The sequence below is a fragment of the Panicum virgatum genome, chromosome 4N (genome assembly GCF_016808335.1).
Source record: "Panicum virgatum strain AP13 chromosome 4N, P.virgatum_v5, whole genome shotgun sequence".
Classification (NCBI taxonomy): Eukaryota; Viridiplantae; Streptophyta; class Magnoliopsida; order Poales; family Poaceae; genus Panicum; species Panicum virgatum.
Window position 1 is genome coordinate 38,817,056 of NC_053148.1, and position 21,713 is coordinate 38,838,768.

Consider the following 21,713-nt stretch of genomic DNA (forward strand, 5'->3'; position numbering starts at 1 on the left):
CCCCTCAAAAGAGAGAACTTAAATGTGATACAAACATCAGTCCCAGGAGGCTGATGCCACATTTATTACATCAGATGGTTCATTACCGTACAAACCTCCGAGGAGGACACTCAATGCAGATGATAATAACAAGTAACCAAGCTACAACATAACACCAGAGCGCAACACACATGGGATCTAGCTCGGGCTCAGAATACTGCATCAGCGAAAACATCTCGAACAGGGCCGGTTCCACAGACAAGGTTGGGTGTAGAACGATAACCCTACTCGGTGTCGTTAGGTACGAAGTCTGGGTCTTCTTCTGTAAAAAGTAAGAATGGGGTGAGTACAAACGTACTCAGCAAGTCCAACCACACCCACGGAGGGGGTTTATATCAGAATAACATGCTCAGGTAAAACAAGGATAAGGTTACGGTTTAATTTGCGGAAAGCTAAATTTTATGCAGGGGTTCGTTTAGCCGAAAACATTTCAGAAACCAGTTTTTTTTGTATTGAGTAACACGGAGTTCAAGTTTTAAAATGCTACCGGACTCCCCGTCCGTCGTAGCACACGGCACAACTGCCGGACACAATTCCAAAACAACTCACGCTAGCCCAACCCAAGATAAACACTAGTTGTGAGACCACACCATAACTTGCCCAGTACCGTGGGCACGGCTATTCGAATAGATTCTTAACTCTACAGAGGTGTACAACTTTACCCACAAGCGGGTACCACAACACGAGCACTGTAGTGTCGGTGTAGATCCCGACATAGCCATTACCCACCTTAGCTATACCTGACTAGCCATCACAGGATGCGCCAAGGGGTCATCGACCGTTCACCTAGGTTTAACCGGGGCATAAGTCACTCGGGCTTATCCCTTCTCCTTAGTCACCCGTTGCTCTCAGCTCTCCTGATGGCTATCAGACTAACTAGTGGGGTTTATGCTAAGCCGTTGCCCATACAACGGTCGAGTGGTTTGCACGAAAGAGGAGTTAGGTGAGATGTAACACCAACTCGGTCCTTAGGGGTGACAAGATGGATATCTCCCTTCTTGCTCTGCCACACGGGCACGAGCACACCCGACGGCAAATCACACTGAAATGCCATCCATCCTGTCTAGACTCATCTTTCGAAAATCCACTTTTATCCCTTCCCACACACACCTTTTCTTTATAAAACAAGTTGTATAAAGTAGCAGGTCCTAAGCGTTCTAGTATCGATTAACGTCCAAGCAAAATCAGACATTAATCTAGGTGGTCAAGGAATAGTTATCACAAATCAAGGGGTGGCTATCCAACCATGTTTTCATGCAAGCAAAACATATGCAATTTTGTAAAACAGGCCAATAGGTTGTGTTTATAAAAACTAGGACAAAACATGCATCAAAGGATGGGATTGAACTTGCTGTCTTTGAAGCCTTCGGGGAGATCCTGGTCGAAGCACTGTCCTTCAGGCTCGGGGTCGCGAAGCTGGTCCTCGTTCACTTGCTCGCAATACTGCTCGTTAGCGGGCTCTCCTTCGTTCACACCGTGGTCTACGACGCAAACAAACAAGCACATAATCATGACTCAGAAAATTAAGATTTATCGTTGAGCTCGAATCGGAAACACATAAGATATGGAGTATAGAGTAATATTTTCGAGTGGTTTCCTAATGGCATGGCCAAAACTTGGTTATGAGAGGCGTGGTAAAGTTTCGGGTTGATCAGAGGTCGTTTGTTACATGAAATGATAGGTTTTATAAAGGTTCGTGGGTCGGTTAAGGGGTCAGGGGCCTAGTTGTAATTAATCTGGAGGAGGTAGGGGCCTGGTTGTAATTTTTGGAAACATCTGGACTATTCTGGAAGGGTTAAGGATATATTTAGAATTATGTTTGTATGTGGAAAGGGTTTATTTTGAAATAGGGTAAAGGGCAGGGTTTCCTATGCAAAATATTAAAAGGTGGGAGGTTTCTTTACTAAATAAAGAGGAGGGGAGGGGGTTATGGGCAAAACACCATGTCTCCTTCCTCCCCACGCGCTGGAGAACAGGGGAGGGAGAGGGCTCGCCGGCGGCGGCCTTGGGCCGGTGGTTCAGGGCGCTAGGGTGGCCGGGATCGTGGGGAAAAAGGAGGTGGAGGCTCGGGGGTTTGATTCCCTCTCCAATTTCGGAGCATGGGTCCTGCAGGGGTGGGCGCGGCGGCCATGGTCACGGCGGAGGTCTGCGGCCATGGGCGGCGCGAGCGGGGGCGGCTCGGGGTGAGCAGGCATGGGGCAAAGGGAGAGAGGGGAGGAAGGAACCCAGTGCACCCCCTACCTTGGGCCGGGGCGAGACGAGGGGGCGGGGTGACGGGAGCGGCGGCGGCATGCTGCAGTGCATGCGATGGCGGTGCTGCAGGCTAGGAGAGGCGAGCTGGAGGCGGCGGAGGCGATCGTGGGGCGAAAGAGCGGCATCGAGGTCGCTTTATAGCGGAGGAGAGGCGGTGGCGAGGCCGGGTGTAGGTGGCGGCCGGCAGGCGGCGCGGAGCGCCATTAATGGCGTTCGGCCGTCCGTTTGTGTTGTGACGTGGCGTGCGGCGACGGCGTGGGTGTCGAGGCCGTCGTCGAGCATGTGGGGGAGCTGCTGTGCTGCACAGTGGTGATGGCGCGAGCGGCGAGGGTGGGTTTGCTGCGCGCGGCCGTCCTGACGATGAACGGCGCGGCGGGCGGTGCGGCACGCGGTGCACGCGCGAGCGGGGAAGGCGGTGGCGGTGCGTGCGCGCGGGGAGTTAGCTTGGCACGGCTGCGCGCGGGCGGCCGGTGCCGTGGGTGAGCGCGGCTCCGTGCACCGTGGCGCGGCGAGCGCGTGCACGCGCACGCGTGCGCACGGGCCGGCGTAGCGCGGTGCTTTGGCCAGGGAGGGAAGGCCGGGGGCGGAGTGCGCGGGTGGCGTCGAGTCGTGGTCGTGCGGGGCAGGCCGAGCGGAGGGCCGGGGTGAGCGCGCGTGGGAGAGGCAGGCCGGGAGCGGGGAGCGGCTTGGGGCAGGCGCGCGCGACGGGGGAGGAAGGAAGGAGAGGAGGGAGAGAAGAAAAAAAAGAAGAAAAAAAGAAAAGTAAAAATAAAAGGAGGGGAGAGAGAGAGAGAAAAGGAGAGATTCACGGCGATCCTTTCGACGGCGACAATGACGCCGGTCGGGCACGTGCGGCTGTCGCGGCCGCGTGCCGCGGCTTTGGCGGGAAGTGGCGTGCGCGGAACGAGGGGACCAGGACGGATTAATGGACTTGGTTCGGGTGTCGGATCAGGGTAAGGGTTTCGGGGAAAGGTTTGAGGGTTTGAGCACAACGATGAAAAGTTTTGCCAAAAATTACTTTAGCGCGTGATTTAATTTTGATGGATTTTCCGGATGTCACAAAATTTAAGCTCATCATGCCCACAGAAAAAGTGCTCATGGAACTTCTGCTCTAACTGTTCTCATGAGCCAATAGAATTAGGTGCCAAAAATGAAAACCATGAAAAAGCGGTTCCAGTTAAGGATAAAGAAAATAAACGCATTTTCAACTCGTTTATTGAACCAGCTTCTCCTAATTGGGCAAGATACTGACTAATATGCTCAAAAGTATTTCTAGTATCTTCCTCACTAAATTTAATAAACTCGGGAAACCTAAAACCAGCAAGGTATGCAACCGAATCAAATGAGGTACGATATGGCTTTTGGTATGTGCGGGTTTTGCTTCTAACATCCACTCCAAAACTTTCTCTAAGCAGATTGGCCAAATCATTCTTATAATCAGTAAGCATTTTATCAAAATTACTCGAAGAATTTGGTTGTGTGGATGTAGATACCTCTCGCTGGTTTGAAACAAACTGACCGGATGGACCGGTCGGACCGGTTGATACGACCGGTCGGGCCGGTGGGGGAGAACCGGTCTGACCGAACTGATATACCGGTCTGACCGGTCTCTGCCGGTTTTGCCAACGCTGCACATATCGGTCGAACATCTCGTCAAAGATAGGACCGATGTGTGGCACTGAGTTCCTGGAGATTTCTGGTGGTGTGTACTGAACAATCTCGTCTGTTCGGCTAATGTTGGCCGAACCAGGAATACTCATAATAGGGTCGGTGTACGTGGGTGTAACAGTTTGACCACTAAAATAATTCATCGGCATCCCATACTGAGGTTGACTTGCAGGAGATGCAGCTGATGGTTTAGGAACATAAAATTCAGAAGTAGAAACAGATGGAGGTTCATCGGCTGTTTCTGGTTTCTTACCAGCCGATTCCCTTTTCTTAGAGCTAAGCCAATTAACCCAATAAACATCACGCTCAGTTAGCAATTTCTGAACTTGTTTCATAGTAACACCAGAAGGTGGAGCAGTTGCAATAGGTGTTACCTCAGTAGATGCATCTGTGGAGGTAGAAGCGAAGTCGATCTCCTTGATCTTGGTGACTTTGCCGCGTCGATCGACCTTGATGCTTGCAAGCACCGCTAGTAGATCTTCTTCATCGCGCTTCTTCTTGCACTCCTCCAGCAGTAGACGGACATCCTCAGGAAGGTGCTCGTATGTCGAAGGGATGATGTTCTCCTTGTCGATTTCTGCGTTGGAGCCCATCTTCTTTAGGGTAGATTAGATCGGTTTTGCTAACCAAGATCTTTCATCCCCAGCGGAGTCGCCAAAAAGTATGTTGACGCTAAGCTCGGTCAACACACGAACGCACTAGATCATGCAGCGCGAGAAAGAGCTCGATGCAGTTCTTCTTGTGTGGACCGGTCAGACCGGTCGCCGATGGGAATCGACGACAGCCGACGAACGCTAACCCGGGAGGGACCCCGTCAGGGTAGGCGCACGTAGGGTTGTTCTAGGATCGGCAGGCCACCTAGAACGCCTTCAAACATTGTGGAGACGAAGGAAGAATAGCAGATGGGGTTGGAAAAGCTAGGGTTTGAGAAGAGGATAAAAAGTAGTAATTGTTTTGTATTTTGATCAATTGGATCTCCTCAATCGGCCATGACCCTTTATATTTATAGGGTGGGGTAGAATTATCCCGCAAGAAATCCCTATTACAGATCTAGATCTACAAAAAATCCTTATTTGACTCGGACTCCTCCTAGACCGGTCAGACTGGTCGGTCCCTGTCGGACAGGCCACAGTGCCTCGACCGGTCAGACCGCTCGGTTAGACCGGTTGGTGCCAATTTTGGCTGTCAACAGAGCTTTGTCAAATTGCTGTGACCCTTAGTGAGATTCATTTCATACTCCCATGATCAAGATCACGTACACGTCCACTACCACAAGCTACACTTCTACACTAGAAGTTAGCAATATATCCACTCATGCATCCACCAAATAAAAACTCCATATCATCGTATGACATCTCTCTCTCATAAAGTTATACAAAGGATATGGGGCTATGCAAAAAAGAAATAAAATATGCATACCCAAAGAAGGTATGCCACATGCTTCGGCATGTCAATAATAAAAGATGCATACCCAAAGAAGGTATGCCACATGCCCACAAGGCATGTTAAAAAAATGTGAGAAGAGAAAAAGATAGCCCCTATCCAAAGAAAAAGAAACAAGAGAGAGATGGTTCATACAAAGGAGTTCATCTATCATCCACCAAAAATATCCACACACTTGCACATCTTGATCAAGGTTTATGACTTTTTCTCCTTTGGATCTGGTTTTTGACTTAGCAAAATATGAGAAGCAAGTTTTCCTTTATACTCTCCATACCTACAGTTCCACCAAAAAGAAGACTTAGGAGTAGGATGGAAAAAATCACAAAAACAGGCCTTGGTGAGGATTAATGCATAAACGAGCGATTCGAGAGATCATTGAGGAACTACACATTTCTTTTTCAAAAATTTTATAAAACCTCCGGATTGATGGTAAGAAAGCGGCACTCTACAAGACCATTCTGGCCCTCAACCGCCAAAGACAAGGTAATGCTATAAGCCCCATAGGACTAAGGTGAAAGGTAAGAACAAGGCCAACTTATTCAAAATCAAGGTAAAAAGCATTTAGTTGTGCCTTGGGTATGTGTCAGGAATGCGACATTGTAGCAACTCCTGATCAACAACCTAAGTCTAAAACTTTGCTCAGGATGAGCAAAGGGCTAGCTTGGGGAGTTGTTGACGGTCGTTAAGTGCTAATTTTGACCGTCAACTAGACTCAACAATAATGGAAAACTCTACACCTTACTCACATATTTGTATCATTAACCCAATTCCACAGCTATTTTGGAGTTTACATCATTTCAGATGAGCAAGAGCGGAATAAGATAAAAACATGATGAAAACACCACGCAACTACATAGAAGATTGCATTCGGCGTCACACCCTTACAAGGAGGGCCCACCTGGCAGAGTAAATGGGGGTGCCACGGAACATGCACAAGAGGATAAGGATGAGGATCCACGTGTCAGCCAGCCAGCAAAGGATAGGATCAAAAGGCTGACAGGTGGGGTCGGCCGACCATAGGGGTTGGCCGCACCTGACCACCATCCCGTCCAGATGCACCTCGAGGAGGAGTAGCTGCCAAGTCTCCTGATCACCTTCCATATGTGCAGATGGCGGGAACTGACCTCCACTAGTATAAATAGGGTCCCTCTCCCTCTCATTCAACACACACACACACACCATTTCACACACCCACTCCCTCTCTAGGCTGTCTTGCTCTCTTTCTTAGGTAGTGGAGCTAGGATAGTTTTCCTTTAGCGAAGCAAGTCTTCCTCAGAGTCGTTGAGCGATCCTCGACTCTCGGTATGGCTTTGTATTCTATCTGTCGGTACTCTATTCATAATATAGAGCTTGATCATGGTTGCTTTACTATTTCGATAGTTTATCAATCCATGCTTCTGTTTATCATGAGTTGTGTGACGAGTATGGTTAGGCCAGATGATCCGGGTACGGATATCAGTTTATTGTACTTTCGGGCTTGCTCTAGTGTTTTACTTGTCCATCCGAAGGGTGGGAGACCCGGGGACGCTAGAGTAGTGACCTCATACACGGGCGTGGTGCTCAAGTATGCGGAATCCTTCGGATATGACCATGCTCCACGGTGTGACTGGGGTAGACGGCATGAGGTAACAGCCCTGCCCGTCCGTCGTAATAGCTGTGTTGCGATTAGTGCATTCCTCGACGTTCGGGTACGGTGTAGGAGTTCATGCAAAGAGGTAACGGGACTGGACCTTCTCCAGTGCGGAACCTTCTCCCCGCTATCCCAATTTCCTGGCACCTGCAGCCCTAACCATGTTCTAACATAGCCTTCGCTTGAATAGATACACTAGGACCCCTAACCAAGCCTAAGCTCCAGCTAACTTAACATAGGATAGTTTAGTTTGTTCTTTCATTCTTTTGTTCTTTTCTCCCTTGGATGTTGGTTGTGTGTTTGTGTCACATTACCCTGATTTATCTTCTTTGTCACGACTTACCCCTGCTGGAGTTTTGCCTATTACTTGAGGAACGATGTCATGATTAATGTTAAGTACAATACCTTGCCACTGCCATCCTTTGAGAAAATATAAATAATAATACTCTTACTCTCAAGGTGAAATGCTACAACGGTATATCTGTGTGCTTGCAGGTCTCATCTGTAATCGTATAGACTATACCACGAGAGTGGCATTTCTTGGTGCAGTTGCTAGGGATGGGCTAAACACCGCCATTCCTAGTGATTACGCTAAGGAAAGTCAACAAGTATTTCTGGCGCCGTTGCCGGGAACTAACCCCTCCTAGTGGCGACGTTAAGAAATGCCAACATCTGACCAGGCGAAGCCGGTGCCCGACGTTTACAGCTAATTCTTAGTCCGATCTTACCTTGATTTTGAGTAGTCCTCTCTACCCCTTTATCCTACCGGTGCCGTGTCCTTGGATGAGCCTGAGCCTTAGATATTGTACTCACGTTTCCTTGGATTCGATAATCCTTGGAATACGCTGAGGTGAAAGCTATAGTGGTATCCGTGTGCTTGCGAATTCTTTTGTGAGGTTCTGTTACCCAGCCTGCTTTCTGGCACTGTTGCTGGTTAATCTAGTAGAAGGTTATGAAACACCAACATGGGCTAACAGCGGCATCCTCCTCCCTGAAATATCCAGTGATGTTCTGTAATTTTCCACCTTTTATTGGTTTTTTGGAGATTTTTTAAGGCTGTACATGATGAATATTATAAGAAATTATCTGCTGCTTTCAAACAGTAAACATTATCTGTTGTCCGTGGTGTAGGGAGTCATTGGCTATTTATTCTTACGGTTGATGTTCATGCCGCAAGGCCAGCATGCTTTAAGCCCAGTCTACCCCGTATGCATGTTGGACCAGCCCTCCGTCCACAATTCGATCACTACAAATTAACGACGGATAACTGTACGTATCCGATACTTATACCAACTCAGTCCGTAGCAACACACATGTATAATTGCCTAATCTATCTATCTATACTATAAAAATAATTGAAAATGTTTCGCACTCATATTAGGCTCGCCGTACCCCTCACATTGTACTCACCTGTCAGGATCGAGGGAGGTGAGGGGAAGGGTAGATCCATAGAAACCGCGAGTTGAAGGATGTTTCTGCCCAAAACCAATTTATTCACCTGGCGCTCCTACCCACCCACCGCATACGAAGGCCGATAGCGCATAGCAATGGGCCCCATGGTTTGGGATGCAGCACCACAGCGAAGCGAGGCGGGGCAAACGGGCAAGGTAGCCATGGCTAGGGCTAGGCGCAGCAGCGCTGCAGACTGCAGTTGGGCTGTGCCACCGCAGCGGTCGAGGCAGCGCAGTGGGGTAGATCCGGCGGTGCTAGGCCGACGGCTCGTGGCCGGGCGAGATACCCCGGTCAAGGCAGGGCGGAGCCACCGGCGCCGAGCGAAGGGCTTGTGGCCGGGCGAGACGGCCTCGGTTGAGCGGGGCAAGGTGATGTGCGGTTGCACGGAGCCGCTGACACCGGAGGAGATTGCTATGGTAGCAGGCGAGGCAGCCATGGCTAGGCGGCGCTGCAGACTGGAGTTGGGCGGGGCTGCGCAGTTCCAAGCTTGCGGCCCGGCGAGACGGCCTCGGTTAAGCGGGGCGAGGCAGCGCGATCGGGCAAGGCGAGGTAGCGCGACAGGCTAAGAAAGCACCATCGAGTAGGGCTACGGGGGCGGGCCGCGGTGGGGCAAGGAGCTGGCCTGGCGGCGCTACGTAGGCTTGGTGAGGTGGTCGTGCGGGACTGGGTGAGGTGGCCGGAGGCCGAGGGGGTCGCCAGCGGCCGTTCATGCGGAGGCAGAGGATGAGGATGAGGATGAGAACAGAGAGATTGGAGCATCTCCAGCAGTCCCCCATTCTCCAATAATCTTCTACTATTGGGAAAAGAATGTGCTCCAGCAATTCCCTAATACAGTTCCCTTTTCCCGATCACTATTGGAATGTCCCAATATTTCACCCCATCTCCCCTCAAATAAAGGGAGGATTCATGCTCTCCCAATATGTTGTTGTAATGTGACAAGAGTATTGGGAGACTGTAAAAGCAACTCCCCCAATAATCCTAAATTTGATATTGGAATATTTCCTAATACCAATTATTGGAAAAGGGTTATTGGGGAACGACTGGACATGCTCTTAGATGGGGATGTATTGGCAGAAGGTGGATCCTATAATCTTAAGAAGTGGTGGATCCCATAATTTTAAAAAAGTTGTGTGCTTTGCTGAAAACTGAAAGTTTAGGTATGCTAGAATTGGATTATTCTTCCACATTTTTTTTCCCAATGTTTGAACTATGTGGGAAACAATTGTTAATAAATTTTGGAAACCATTGCAATAAGTCATTTTTTTATATTCAAAAGTTGTTTTTAGTTCACAAGATGAGCTTGATCTTTCGAATGGCATACTGTTGATGTCTTATTTTCTCATAATGCAAATCGAACAATACTAAAATGTTTGAAATTTAGAAGGAGATACAGGGGAAGGAATATCAAGACCCAGATCATCATCACTCATAATTTTTATTTCAACATTCTGAAAGTTTGTATGTCTGAAACATAGGAGAATAGGAGTTGTTTATGTGCATCTCTAATCATAGGTCTAACTTGTGAGATAAATATTTTTTATATTGCCCTTTTTGATAACTAAATTTTGATATCCTAAGCTCTAATCATCCCTTTTTGTGGACATTGTAGTAAATGAGTTCTCAAAGTGATGCAAACTTCGAGTGAACCCCAGTTAGAAAGTTTCAATTTTGAGTTGTTATTATTCTCTTTAAAGTTTACTCCATGTTTCCATATGGCACAGTGACCAAGGGTATCAAGTATGCTTATCCCTCTCCTTGTTTAGGCAATTCCTTTTTTGGCGAGCCTTCTAGTTTCCAACGATTATTAATCATGTGTTACTACAAAGAGGAAGCCAAATGAATTGCTTCACGGAAACCTCGAGGCGGAGACTAAATACATCAATTAAACCTGAATTTTTTAATTTTAGAAATATATCATAACTGAATGGAGGGAGTATATTTCTGCTATTTATGTTATGTGGTTAGTGGGCCTACCCAAAATTGATCATATCTGGATGCCGACAAAGTTGAAGGTGAAAGACATAAAAATGTTGCAAAACTTAACTTGTATTTCAATATATATTGTATATATTACATACTACTATATGTACGTACGAACTTTTTAAATATGTGCATACCGCACGTGCAGTTTACTAGTACAACTAAAAAAATAAGAAATAGCAGTACGTGCGATACTAGCAAATTTAGGGACCATAAACCATGCATGCATTTTAGGATTTTAGAATCTCGATGATGCCCGCAAAAAAGTTCTAAAAATGCCAACTATATTTTAGTCTAATCTAATAACACAAAGAGTAAAAATCATGGCGGGTTTCTAAACTTGCGAGGTGGTGTCATCGCAATCCCTAAACTCCTAAAATACATTTTTAACTCATAATCTTAGTTTGGGCTACATCAGACATCCAAACCACACCCGAACCGGTCTTTTAGCCGATGTGACCCTCCATGCTAGAGCCGACGTGGTTCGGCGTGACTAAAAATGCCAAGGTCCCTTTCTACTCGGCTAGTCCTCTCCATGCGCCGCGGCACCATTCCTCTTCCTTCCCCTCCCGCTTCCTCATTCTCGTCGTTCTCGTACAGGAAGAATTGGAGTCACACGTACAGGAAGAATTGGAGTCATTCGTACAGGAAGATCAAATTGGCCCATGTACTTGCTTGTTTTTATTTTTTGAAGAACTTGCGTACTTGCTTGTATCTCAAGGTAGTCCTAGCTAGAAGTGTCTTGGACTTTTAAGAAATGACTTGGTCATCACTTGAGCTCATTCGAGAGCCACATGGACTGCTAACAGGCACCTTTCTGTGGTAGCAATGCTGCCACCGTGAACAAGATGGATCAGTGGCCTCGGCTATGAGCCTCCGCGTTTCATCAAATACACGACAGTAGATTGATGGATAGGACTAACCTCAACCATTTGTTGTAACCTCGCTTGTGCTCTGGAGGCGGACGTAGCGGAGGAGAGCGGCCGGGTGGCCGGCCTGCCCATGCACGCTCATCCCTTGCGACCGTTTCGCGTCTGAGACCAGACTACCAAGCGGTTCCGCCATCGGACACCTCTGCGGCTCTGCCAATGAACTTCCATGGACGGCAGTGTGCGGGCGAGGAATACTAGCTCAGGTCGACGGCCGGTTTTCTCAAAGCAATACGAGCTTGAAACAAGCCTGCAAGCAACAAAACTACTACATCCGGTGACATGGAACAAACTTAACTAGCCGCACCATTCCTCTGACTTTCTATTGTTTTAATCTGCGCCGACTACCCAAATGCATGAATGAATAATCTGAAGAACAGAGGGTGAACAAGTGTGGGCGGTACATCTCTCGGCTTCTTCAATCTGACTTTCAAAATCTCTGCACTACCCATCAGGATATCTGCAGGATCACATTCAAGAACAGAGGGTGCAAACTGCCAAGAGGAGGATTGGATTGCTAGGACACGCGCATAAAAGAAAAAGAAATGCATTTTGATACGACGTCCATCACTTCAGAATAAGTATTATAATAGATTGCAAGCAGGCTAAATGCTGAGTGGAAAAAAAAAGAGAGAGAAAAACGGGTTGCAAGCTTCCACCCAAATTCGACACAAGAAAAAAAAACCTTGTGAGAGAGACAAATAAACCTTATATTAGCGGCTAACTACTATATAAATGAGCTGAGAGATAGGCTCCAAGAATTTTTACAACCAACTGCTCACGAGCTGTATTATTAATTTTGCTCTTAAATGACTCAGCAGCTGGCTACATTTTCCCCTCACTGACGATATCGCCGTAGGTCTTCTGAAGCTCGTCCACGAGATCCCGCAACGCGACACGCGACGCTCCTCCGTCGCTCACCGCTGACTTCGCGGCTTGCCGCGCCCACGAAGCCCTCGCCCGCATCTTCCTCCCGGCCTCGCCGTCGGCGTCCATCAGCTGCCTCACCTTCTCCTCGACCTCCGCCCTCCCGACGATGTCGGCCGACGCCATGCAGCCGGCCATCGTGCGGATCCTGATGCCCGCACCGAGGACGTCCGCGACATGCCTCGCGTTCAGGTTCTGTCGGCGATCATCGGCCATGCCAGGATGGGCTTCTCGGCCGCGAGGCTCTCTGTAACGAACATGGCACCATTTACGCCATTTCGAGTGATTTTGGTGATCTATGACAACGCAATCAATGAGACTAATGGTTTTGTTAAGTGAACATTTCTAAATCCCAGGGATGAAGTAAAAAGGCCATACAAAGCAAAATATGAAGAAAGAACTCAAAGAAACGCAGAATTGGACGAATTCTACTGAAACCAGTAGCACCGGAAGAACCGATGCCTATAGCATCGGTGCATCCGATGGTTGTCGGAAGATCCGACGGCCTGTCTTTGGTGCAAGACTGAGCGCCTCTGGAGATCAAGTGAAGAAAGAATGAAGCACCGGTTGAACCGACGGTGTCAAGAGAAGCGTCGGTGCAATCAACGTACTATGTTCCAGAGACGATGTCAAGCGCGAGGGAGCCACGCCTTCAGCACTGGTTGAACCGGTGGAGTGTTGGAGCAAGGCGTCGGTGCAATGACGTTAGCAAGGGCAACGGCTACATGGAGATCAAGAGTCACCGGTTGAACCGACACTAAGTCATCGGTTAAACCGGTGGTTGCCAACTCAGCTGCAGAAGTGTCAGAGTTGCCAACGGCTACTTCAGAGTGCAGAGTGACCGGAAAAACCGATGCCCTATGTATCGGAAGTTCCAATGCCTACGCAGAAACTGGCTAACGGCTAGTAACGGCTAGTTCGAGTGTAGTATCTTGATAGGATTGGCTATAGGTTGCAAAACTCTTTTAGGATGAGGGTTTTACACTAAGATGAATCGTAGTTGCACATCTAGATAGCTTGTTTTAGTTTCAGTTTTGTGCAAACTAGTTGGAGCCATAGGTTAAGATTTTTAGAGTGCCTAATTCACCCCCTCCCCCTCTTAGGCTAGAGCACCCGATCACTTTCAATTGATATCAGAGCTAGGACTCACTTCTCTCACAAAGAAAGCCAATTTCATTGGCAAATTTGTGTTTACCGGCTCATTAGATCAGTAGGCTTCACCGCCTAGTGAGTTAGCTCTTAGGGAGAAAGGATGGATCCTTTTAGACCCGCTCCACGGTTCGACGGCACGAGCTTCCAACGATGGAAGGTTTTGATGCAAGCCCATCTCCAAGCGACAGGGCTAAATGTTTGGAGAGTAGTAAGTGAAGTGGTAAAAAATAATGGTCAACAAGAGAAGCAAAATGATGTCACCGCCAAATGCATAATTTTGTCTTCTCTTAGTGACAATGTGTTCAATCGTGTTTATTCTTGTGAAAATGCTCAAAAGCTATGGAAGACTATCATCGAGAACCATGAAGGCACGGAGGATGTTGCCAACAAAAGATATCACGTTCTCATTGATAAGCTTAATAGTTTTAAGTAACTTGATGATGAGAATGCCGAATCTATGTACTCACGATTGAATACTCTTGTGAATGAGGTTAATTCCTTAGGTGTGAAGCAAATTGAAGATCTCGAACTCATTCGCAAGATTCTTCACTCACTCCGAAGGCCGGACTATGATTTGGTGACCACAATTCTATATGAGAAAGATCTCAACACAATGACATCAAATCAAATCCTCAACAAGGTGATCGCCCATGAGCTACGCAATGACATCAAGGCAAAAGCGCCTTCTTCTTCACCAACGCATAGCGCTCTTGCATGCAAACAACTCAAGAAGTTGAAGAAGATGGCCATCAAAGGTAGCTCAAGTGATGAGGAAGAAGAGGATGCAAGAAGCTCCACAAATGATGAAAAAGAGCCAATGAATCCCAACCTCTACAAGCAAGTAAAGAAGATGAACAAATGCTTGAAGAAAATCAATTCCATGGGGTATATGGTCTTCCTCAAATATGGACCTCACCATCAACTTATGAAGGTTGAGATGAAGTTCAAGAAGAACAAGCATAAGAAGGAGAAGAAGCCCAAGCATGAATCATATGCCGTATTTGGTGAATGGGTAAGCGGTGGTGAAGAATCAAGTGCAAATTCAAGTGATGAATCAAACAAGAAATTCACCACCCGCATGGGATCATCATCCAACACTTGCTTCATGGCAAAAGGTATGGATACCGATGTAAGTGATGATGACTCCGACTCTTCTTCAATTGATGAACTTCTTGACCTTGTTCATGAGCACCAAAAAGTCATTAAGAAGCAATCAAAAGAAATTAAAAATCTTAATGCCCTCAATGATCTAAATGCTTCTCTTGCTACAAATTTTGAAGATTTGATGTGCAAATTCAAATTGCTTAGCAAGGAGCATGAAGAACTCAAATTAAAATTTGAGAGCATTAATGATACTAATGACTCTTTGGAAATGGAGCAAACTATCCCTTGTGCAATTGCAATCTATAGGGTAGATGCTTCAACTTCTTGCATTGATTTAATTGATGAATCTTGCTCTAACCTTTGCAATGAAAAATGCTATGAGAATATTGTTGTAGAATCATGCGATGATCTTATTGCCAAGGAGAATGATGAGCTCAAGCAAGAAGTGGAAAGGCTCATGAAGGACTTGTATAGATTGAAAGGCAAGGGTATAGAGAGCAATGTCCAACCTTCTCAAGATAACCGTGAAGGCATGGTGAAGAAGCTTGAGAAGGGGTACACCGTGAGTTGCTCTAAGTGCCACAAAGAAAGCCACAAGTCCAACAAGTGTCCTCAACCCAAGAAGAAGCTTTCGGATGAAATGAACAAGAAGAAGCTCACAATCAAGAGTTCTCTCATCTACACCAAGTCCAACCGGAGGAACAAAAGCAATAGCACCTCCTATGTGCTCAAAAAGAAGACCAATGGGAAGGTGGTTGCTCACAAGGTTGGGAAGAAGGAAAGGAATTCGAACCACTCCATTTGGGTGTCCAAGGACATCATCATCAACATGAAGGGGCCTCAAATGGTGTGGGTTCCAAAGGAAACTTAAAGCCAAGAACGGTAACGGGGGATTTGGAGGCTTAGCTTACAAGTTGAAGTGAAAGTTCAAGCCAAAACAAGCTAAGTTCACAACTTGAACATTCATTGCCCAAGTCCCCCATAAGATAATGGTAGCTAGATTTCAATTCAAGCATCATGTAGCTCCATTACTCTTGCTAGGATATTTGCATGTCTTGCATCTCCTAGTGTGATATATGGTGGGTTGCTTGTGTCATGATTCTAACCCATGAGCAACCTACATGGTTTGATAAGTGTGTAGAAAGCTACACAAGGCTACCCTTCATGGTACATGGATCTCATGAGGTATGTATTTCATATGTGTACCATGAACACAAGCTATAGGGTAAACTTTCCAATTGTGTCAAAATCAATGTGCATATATTTGCTTGGTGATTCAAACACTTAATGCATACATTTAGGGGTAGTTCATCCTATGGCTTGTGATTTTGAGACTAACATGTTTGCAAGTTTATCTTTTGTAGTCTCACGTAGAGTTAACACTCTATGAGAATGTTTCTCACGATCAATGTGAACAAACAACTCTATAAGTGTGATTAGTTAAATTGTGCTTCATGCATAATGAGCCATACTCTATTGAACTTAAATGCTCATATCTAAGTTCTTAGGTTATGTGCTCATACATTTACTTAACTTTGGTGTACTAAGAGCTCATCTGCAAAAGACTTTCAATTGGTATTGATTGCAAGTCACCTTAAATTTGGTACATGCAAGGTAAACCAAAAGTACCCCCGGAGGTATGCAAGGTTATAAATTCATTCAATTGATATCATTGTCAAACCTTTATTATTTTAGAGCTATCTTCGTGCATGATATGATCTAAGCTTTCTAGTTATAACATCTAGTTGTGCACTTGTTTTTCACATTATCTTTTTATGCACACTCTTGTGGAAAGTTTAGTTCATGTCATGCTAGTTTCGTGATTTTGTGATCCACCATAATAAATTTTCGGGCCAATTCCCTCAATGCCATTAAAATTTTAGCTAATCCCTTGATTGCCATTGACCCCACATGTCATAGACACAAAAAAATCCCTTCAATGTCTTTTAGTGGCATTCAAGGGATTGGCGAAAATTTCAATGGCATTCAGGGAATTAACTCTAAATTTTCAATTGGTATCTTCATTGATATCATACAATTGGATCATAAGTCATGGAACTAACTCCCTAGGCTACTAATTTTCTCTTGAGCTATATTGTTTTGCAAGACCTTTTAGGTGATTTGATTCCAAAAGGGGAGAAATGTGGATCAAAGCAAGGCATGTTCCCAACAAAGAGAGAGATGTTCCCAAGAAGGAAAAATATTCCAAAGAAGGAAAATGCCGACTGGATCAAGTCAACATATGAGAGAAGAGTAGCAAATAGGGGGAGGATCAAAGGGGGATCATGGTTTTAGGGGGAGGCCAAACCGTCATTGGATGATGGTAAGCATCCAAGCGAGTGTAAGTGGTTAAGTTTGTCAATTCTTGCAAATTTTATGCTTGTTTTGATTGTGTTGTCATCAATCACCAAAAAGGGGGAGATTGTAACGAACATGGCACCATTTATGTCATTTCGAGTGATTTTGGTGATCGTATGACAACGCAATCAATGGGACTAATGGTTTTGTTAAGTGAACATTTTTAGTTCCCAAGGATGAAGTAAAAAGGCCATACAAAGCAAAACATGAAGAAAGAACTCAAAAAAACGCTGAATTGGATGAGTTCTACTGAAACCTGTAGCACCGGAAGAACCGATGCCTATAGCATCGGTGCATCCGATGGTTGTCGGAAGATCCGACGGCCTGGCTTTGGTGCAAGACTGAGCGCCTCTGGAGATCAAGTGAAGAAAGAATGAAGCACCGATTGAACCGACTGTGTCAAGAGAAGCGTCGGTGCAATCAACGTACTATGTTCCAGAAACGATGTCAAGTGCGAGGGAGCCACGCCTTCAGCACCGGTTGAACCGGTGGAGTGTCGGAGCAAGGCGTCGGTGCAATGATGTCAGCAAGGGCAACGGCTATATGGAGATCAAGAGGCACCGATTGAACCGACACTAAGTCATCGATTAAACCGGTGGTTGCCAACTCAGCTGCAGAAGTGTCAGAGTTGCCAACAGCTACTTCAGAGCGCAGAGTGACCGGAAGAACCGATGCCCTATGTATCGAAAGTTCCGATGCCTACGCAGAAACTGGCTAACGGCTAGTAACGGATAGTTCGAGTTGGTGGCCTATATATATGCCTCACCCTGGCCATTTTGAGTTTGCTGGAGTTGTTGAACATCCCATACACAACCAAGAACATCTCCAACCCATCCAAGAGCATAAAGATCAAATCCTTAGTTCTTAGCACAAGCTTTGTGAGTGTTAGTTCTAGGTTAGCTCTTGAGTGAGTGATCAAGCAAGGTTTAGATCATTGTACTGTGGTTCTAGAATGAACCAACATTGTATCTTGGTGCGCCGGCCATCCTTGGAGTTTTGGTGGCTCGCCGGCAAGTCTACGACCCTCCGGCTTGGTGTGGAGCGGCGTCGACGACATCGTGCGGGGGACGAAGACCCCTCCTTCGTGCGCAATCTCACTTAGTAAAGATCGGGATCAAGGTGACCGTGACTGTGTTCACGGAAGAGACTTAATTGCCGGGAAGTAATACTCTTATTGAGTGCTTCAACAACGTGGACGTAGGGGCGCCTTTGTTGCAAACCGAACCACGGGATATATCCTCGTGTCGAGAGTTCGCTTTCTCTCATCCCTCCTTTTTAAGCTTCCGCATTTCATATTGCAATTTGTGTGCCTTTACTTTCTTAGTGTAGTATCTTGTTAGGATTAGCTATATGTTGCAAAACTCTTTTGGGGTGAGGGTTTTACACTAAGGTGAACCATAGTTGCATATTTAGATAACTTGTTTTAGTTTCAGTTTTGTGCAAATTAATTGGAGACATAGATTAAGATTTTTAGAGTGCCTAATTCACTTCCTCTCACATTTAGCCTAGAGCACCCGATCACTTTCAGGCCCCGTTTGGCAGGGCTCCGGCTCTTCCAAAAATAGCTCCGGCTCTGGCTCCTCAGATGGAGCGGCTTCTCTGGTGGAGTTGGAGCCGTTTTAGAAAATGTTTGGCAAAACAGCTTCACTTGTTAGATTGATGTGTAAGCCGCGTGAAGCCACGATTTCATGACTTCACTTTGTCTGTGTAAGCCGCCGCTAGCTTCAGAACCGGCTTCACACGTGAAGCCGGTTACAAAACAAACATTTGGGAGGGCTTCACCTGGAGCCGCTCGTGAAGCCACTCCAAAAGCCCTCCCAAACGGGGCCTCACTCTCCATCACCGAGTTCCACCCGCAGTGGCTCACGAATCCACCGACTACCTTGTGGGCCAGGACGCTCCTGCAGGACCCACCCGCGGACAATCCGGCTGTCGGGGGCCACGTCCACCGGCGGCGACCACGTATCGGACCGGACGACCCAGAGGAAGCGGTGGCCGGACTGCGCCAGCCCGTGGGCTATCTCGTCGAGCTGCGCGTCAGTGATGTGGGCCTGCGTGCCGAACGACACGTAGGCCACCGATCCTGGCTGCGCCGCCCTCTCGTCGAGCCAGGCAAGGCAGCCGTCGGGGTCCTGCTCCTTGTCGCCCTCCGACGTGTCGCCGGCGGCGAGGAACAGCGGACCCACGAGCCACGCGCGGGCGCCCGGCTGGTAGAATGACTCGAGCGGCGCCACGTAGTCCTCGTCCAGCGCGGCGACGCTGTTGACCAGGACGCCCCAGCTGAGCACGTCCGAGAAGCCGACGTCGTCGATGATGAATCGGGTCACGGGGTCCTCGGGGTCGGCCAACTTGACCAACGTGTCGGGGACCTCGTCCGGCGTGATCGCCACGTGTTCCGGCATGCCGAGCACGTGGAACGGAGCGCCGGCGGGTCCGAAGCTGGCCGCCGCCGGGTTCACGATGAGCGCCTTGCAGATGGCCATGGAGAAACAGGACATGCCGTGGAACACGACGCGGCGGACGCCGGCGTCGGCCGCGGCGCGGCGCGTGAACCCGAGGAAGAAGTCCGAGACGAGCGCGAGCGGCGGGGACGGGAGCGTCGCGAGGAACCCCGCGAAGGCGTCCCGCAGGAGCGCCGTGGCGCCCAGGAACGCCGGGTACAGGGACGGGCACGGGAGCGCGTCGGTGGACTCGACGCCCGGCGGCAGCGGCGGCAGCGTCGGGAACGGGAGCTCGACGAGGCGCACCGACGGGGGCCGGCGGCCGGCGGCGAACGCGCCGTTGGCTGGGGTGGTGAGCAGGGTGACGCGGAGGTCCCTGTGGTGCGCCGAGAGGGCCGCGGCGAAGTGGAGCAGCGGGAGCGTGTGGCCTTTCGCCATGAAGGGGAAGATGACGACGTGGTCGCGGCCGGCCACGGGCGTGCTGTTGGCAGCATGGTGGTGGTGCGCTGCGGTGGCGCCCTGGGTGGCGGTCGTCGGGGCCATGGCGAGCTAAGGCATTGCTGCTGCTGTTGGGTGCTGCAAAGTTGAAGTTTCGCTGGGGTGATTTATACTAGATTGCGAATCTTTATGGTCACTTTCAGCTGAAAATATTTGAGCACTATTGACAATGGCGGCGTGCCGGCATCAAAGAACGTTTAAGAAATGCGAGTCAATAGTAGGCAAGTGGGGCGGTGAACGGGGTACCTGTACTGTACCCGTCCGCATAAGAGCAGGTATAATGATTGGCGGGGAGTTGGCTAGGAGCTGACGTGGGCGAGGAGAGAGAGTCGCACGGGCTGCTCGCGAGACGCCGACTGAAGCCGGCGGAGACACGCTGGGTGTCTTCCCATTGGCTGAGCAGTGAGATAGCAGCGGGTCCACCACCATTCCGCGCACGTCCCAACTAGTGACCAGCAAAATCTAGCGGGCTTATACAGGCTGCCCGCGAGATGCCGCATACTATTGCGGGCTCATGCGGCAGCCCACATGCTGTATTCGTGTGTGTGTACGTGACGCAGCCTGCATAACCCTTAACGGCTTAATAAGCATGCTGGTTTTCCGGTATGATCATCAAACGTAAAAATAAATAGCCAATGACTCCCGACACCAAGGACAACATATAATGTTTACTGTTTGAAAGCAGCAGGTAATTTCTCATAATATTCGTACTGTACAGCTTTAAAAAATCTCCAAAAAAACCAATAAAAGGAGGAAAATTATAGAACATCACTGGGCTTTAACAATGCAGACAAAGTAGATTACAGAACAGAATAGACAATCATGCACCAGAACAGAACATCACTCGGAACAGCATGCACCAGCGTGCACCAGATTCCATAGCCAATCTTGTGCCACTCATCCTTCCTTCCTTACGCTTTGCTGCACATACTATGCATTAGGAGTGAGGTGATGTCTTCATAATAAATAGAGAACAAATATGATAGGTGGAGAAAAGAGAGAGAGAGTTTAATAGAAATCCACACCAAGAAATCATGAGTTGTAGAGTGTAGTTTCTAAGGGCATGTACAACAGTTTAGACAGCTGATGTCTATTTATCACATACAGACAGCTAAAAAACAGCTTATACAATGAGTTGTCTAAACTAACACGTACAGCAATCACAACAAATTCAATCGATTGTTCGTCCAGATGAAATTTTAAAAAAATGTAATCTCAAAGTGAAATTTAAAAAAAATGTAATCTCAAAGTCACCATCAAATGCTAACTCGTGCGGTAGCACGAGTTGATGGCCTAGTTTTACAAATCGGATATGGTCACGGGGCCGCCGCCGCCAGTGGTTTCTAGAGCCGAGTGGTGGCCCAATTCGAATCCCGGCGGCAAGCGGCAGGACGTGCACGAGATGATTCATTGGCGGCGACGTTGCTTGCTCGTGAGGTAAAGGAGAAGGGGAGAAAAGAAGAAAATGCTAAGAGCATCTCCAAGAACTCTTGTATATTGGATGAATTGACTAAAAAAAGAAAAGAAGACCAAAAAATCCACATCCAATATAAACTCTATTCACATCATTTTCTATTCTCGTCTTGTATCCCGGGGGTGCTACTGGGCAAAGATGCATAGCATTGAGCGCTCGACATCCAGCCCTCCCGTGATTCTCGCGCGGGTTTGCCCACCCCTCCGCTCCCTCCCGCCGCTCCTCTGCCCGTCTGCTCTGCTCGCCTGCCTGCCCTTCTGCTCTGCCTCCTCCCGTGACCCGCTATGGTCAGCGCCGGGATGCGTCCAAACCATGTTCCGGCGCACGGCCCCAACCTCGGCGCGCTCCGGCGAGGGCGAGCTTCG

The 21,713-nt window shown here is 47.9% G+C and overlaps 1 protein-coding gene across 1 annotated transcript; it reads right to left on the reverse strand.

Annotated features, from left to right (window-relative positions):
* Positions 1 to 18,318: 18,318 nt before the first annotated feature.
* On the reverse strand, positions 18,319 to 19,950 carry LOC120669013 (UDP-glycosyltransferase 73B5-like). The gene has a single exon (XM_039948844.1). The coding sequence runs from the start codon at positions 19,917 to 19,919 to the stop codon at positions 18,765 to 18,767; it is 1,155 nt and encodes a 384-aa protein (XP_039804778.1). The 5' UTR covers positions 19,920 to 19,950; the 3' UTR covers positions 18,319 to 18,764.
* Positions 19,951 to 21,713: the final 1,763 nt, after the last annotated feature.

Coding starts and splice junctions, on each gene's coding strand:
- LOC120669013 (XM_039948844.1), bottom strand. CDS start 19,919: ATGGCCCCGACGACCGCCACCCAGGGCGCCACCGCAGCGCACCACCAC.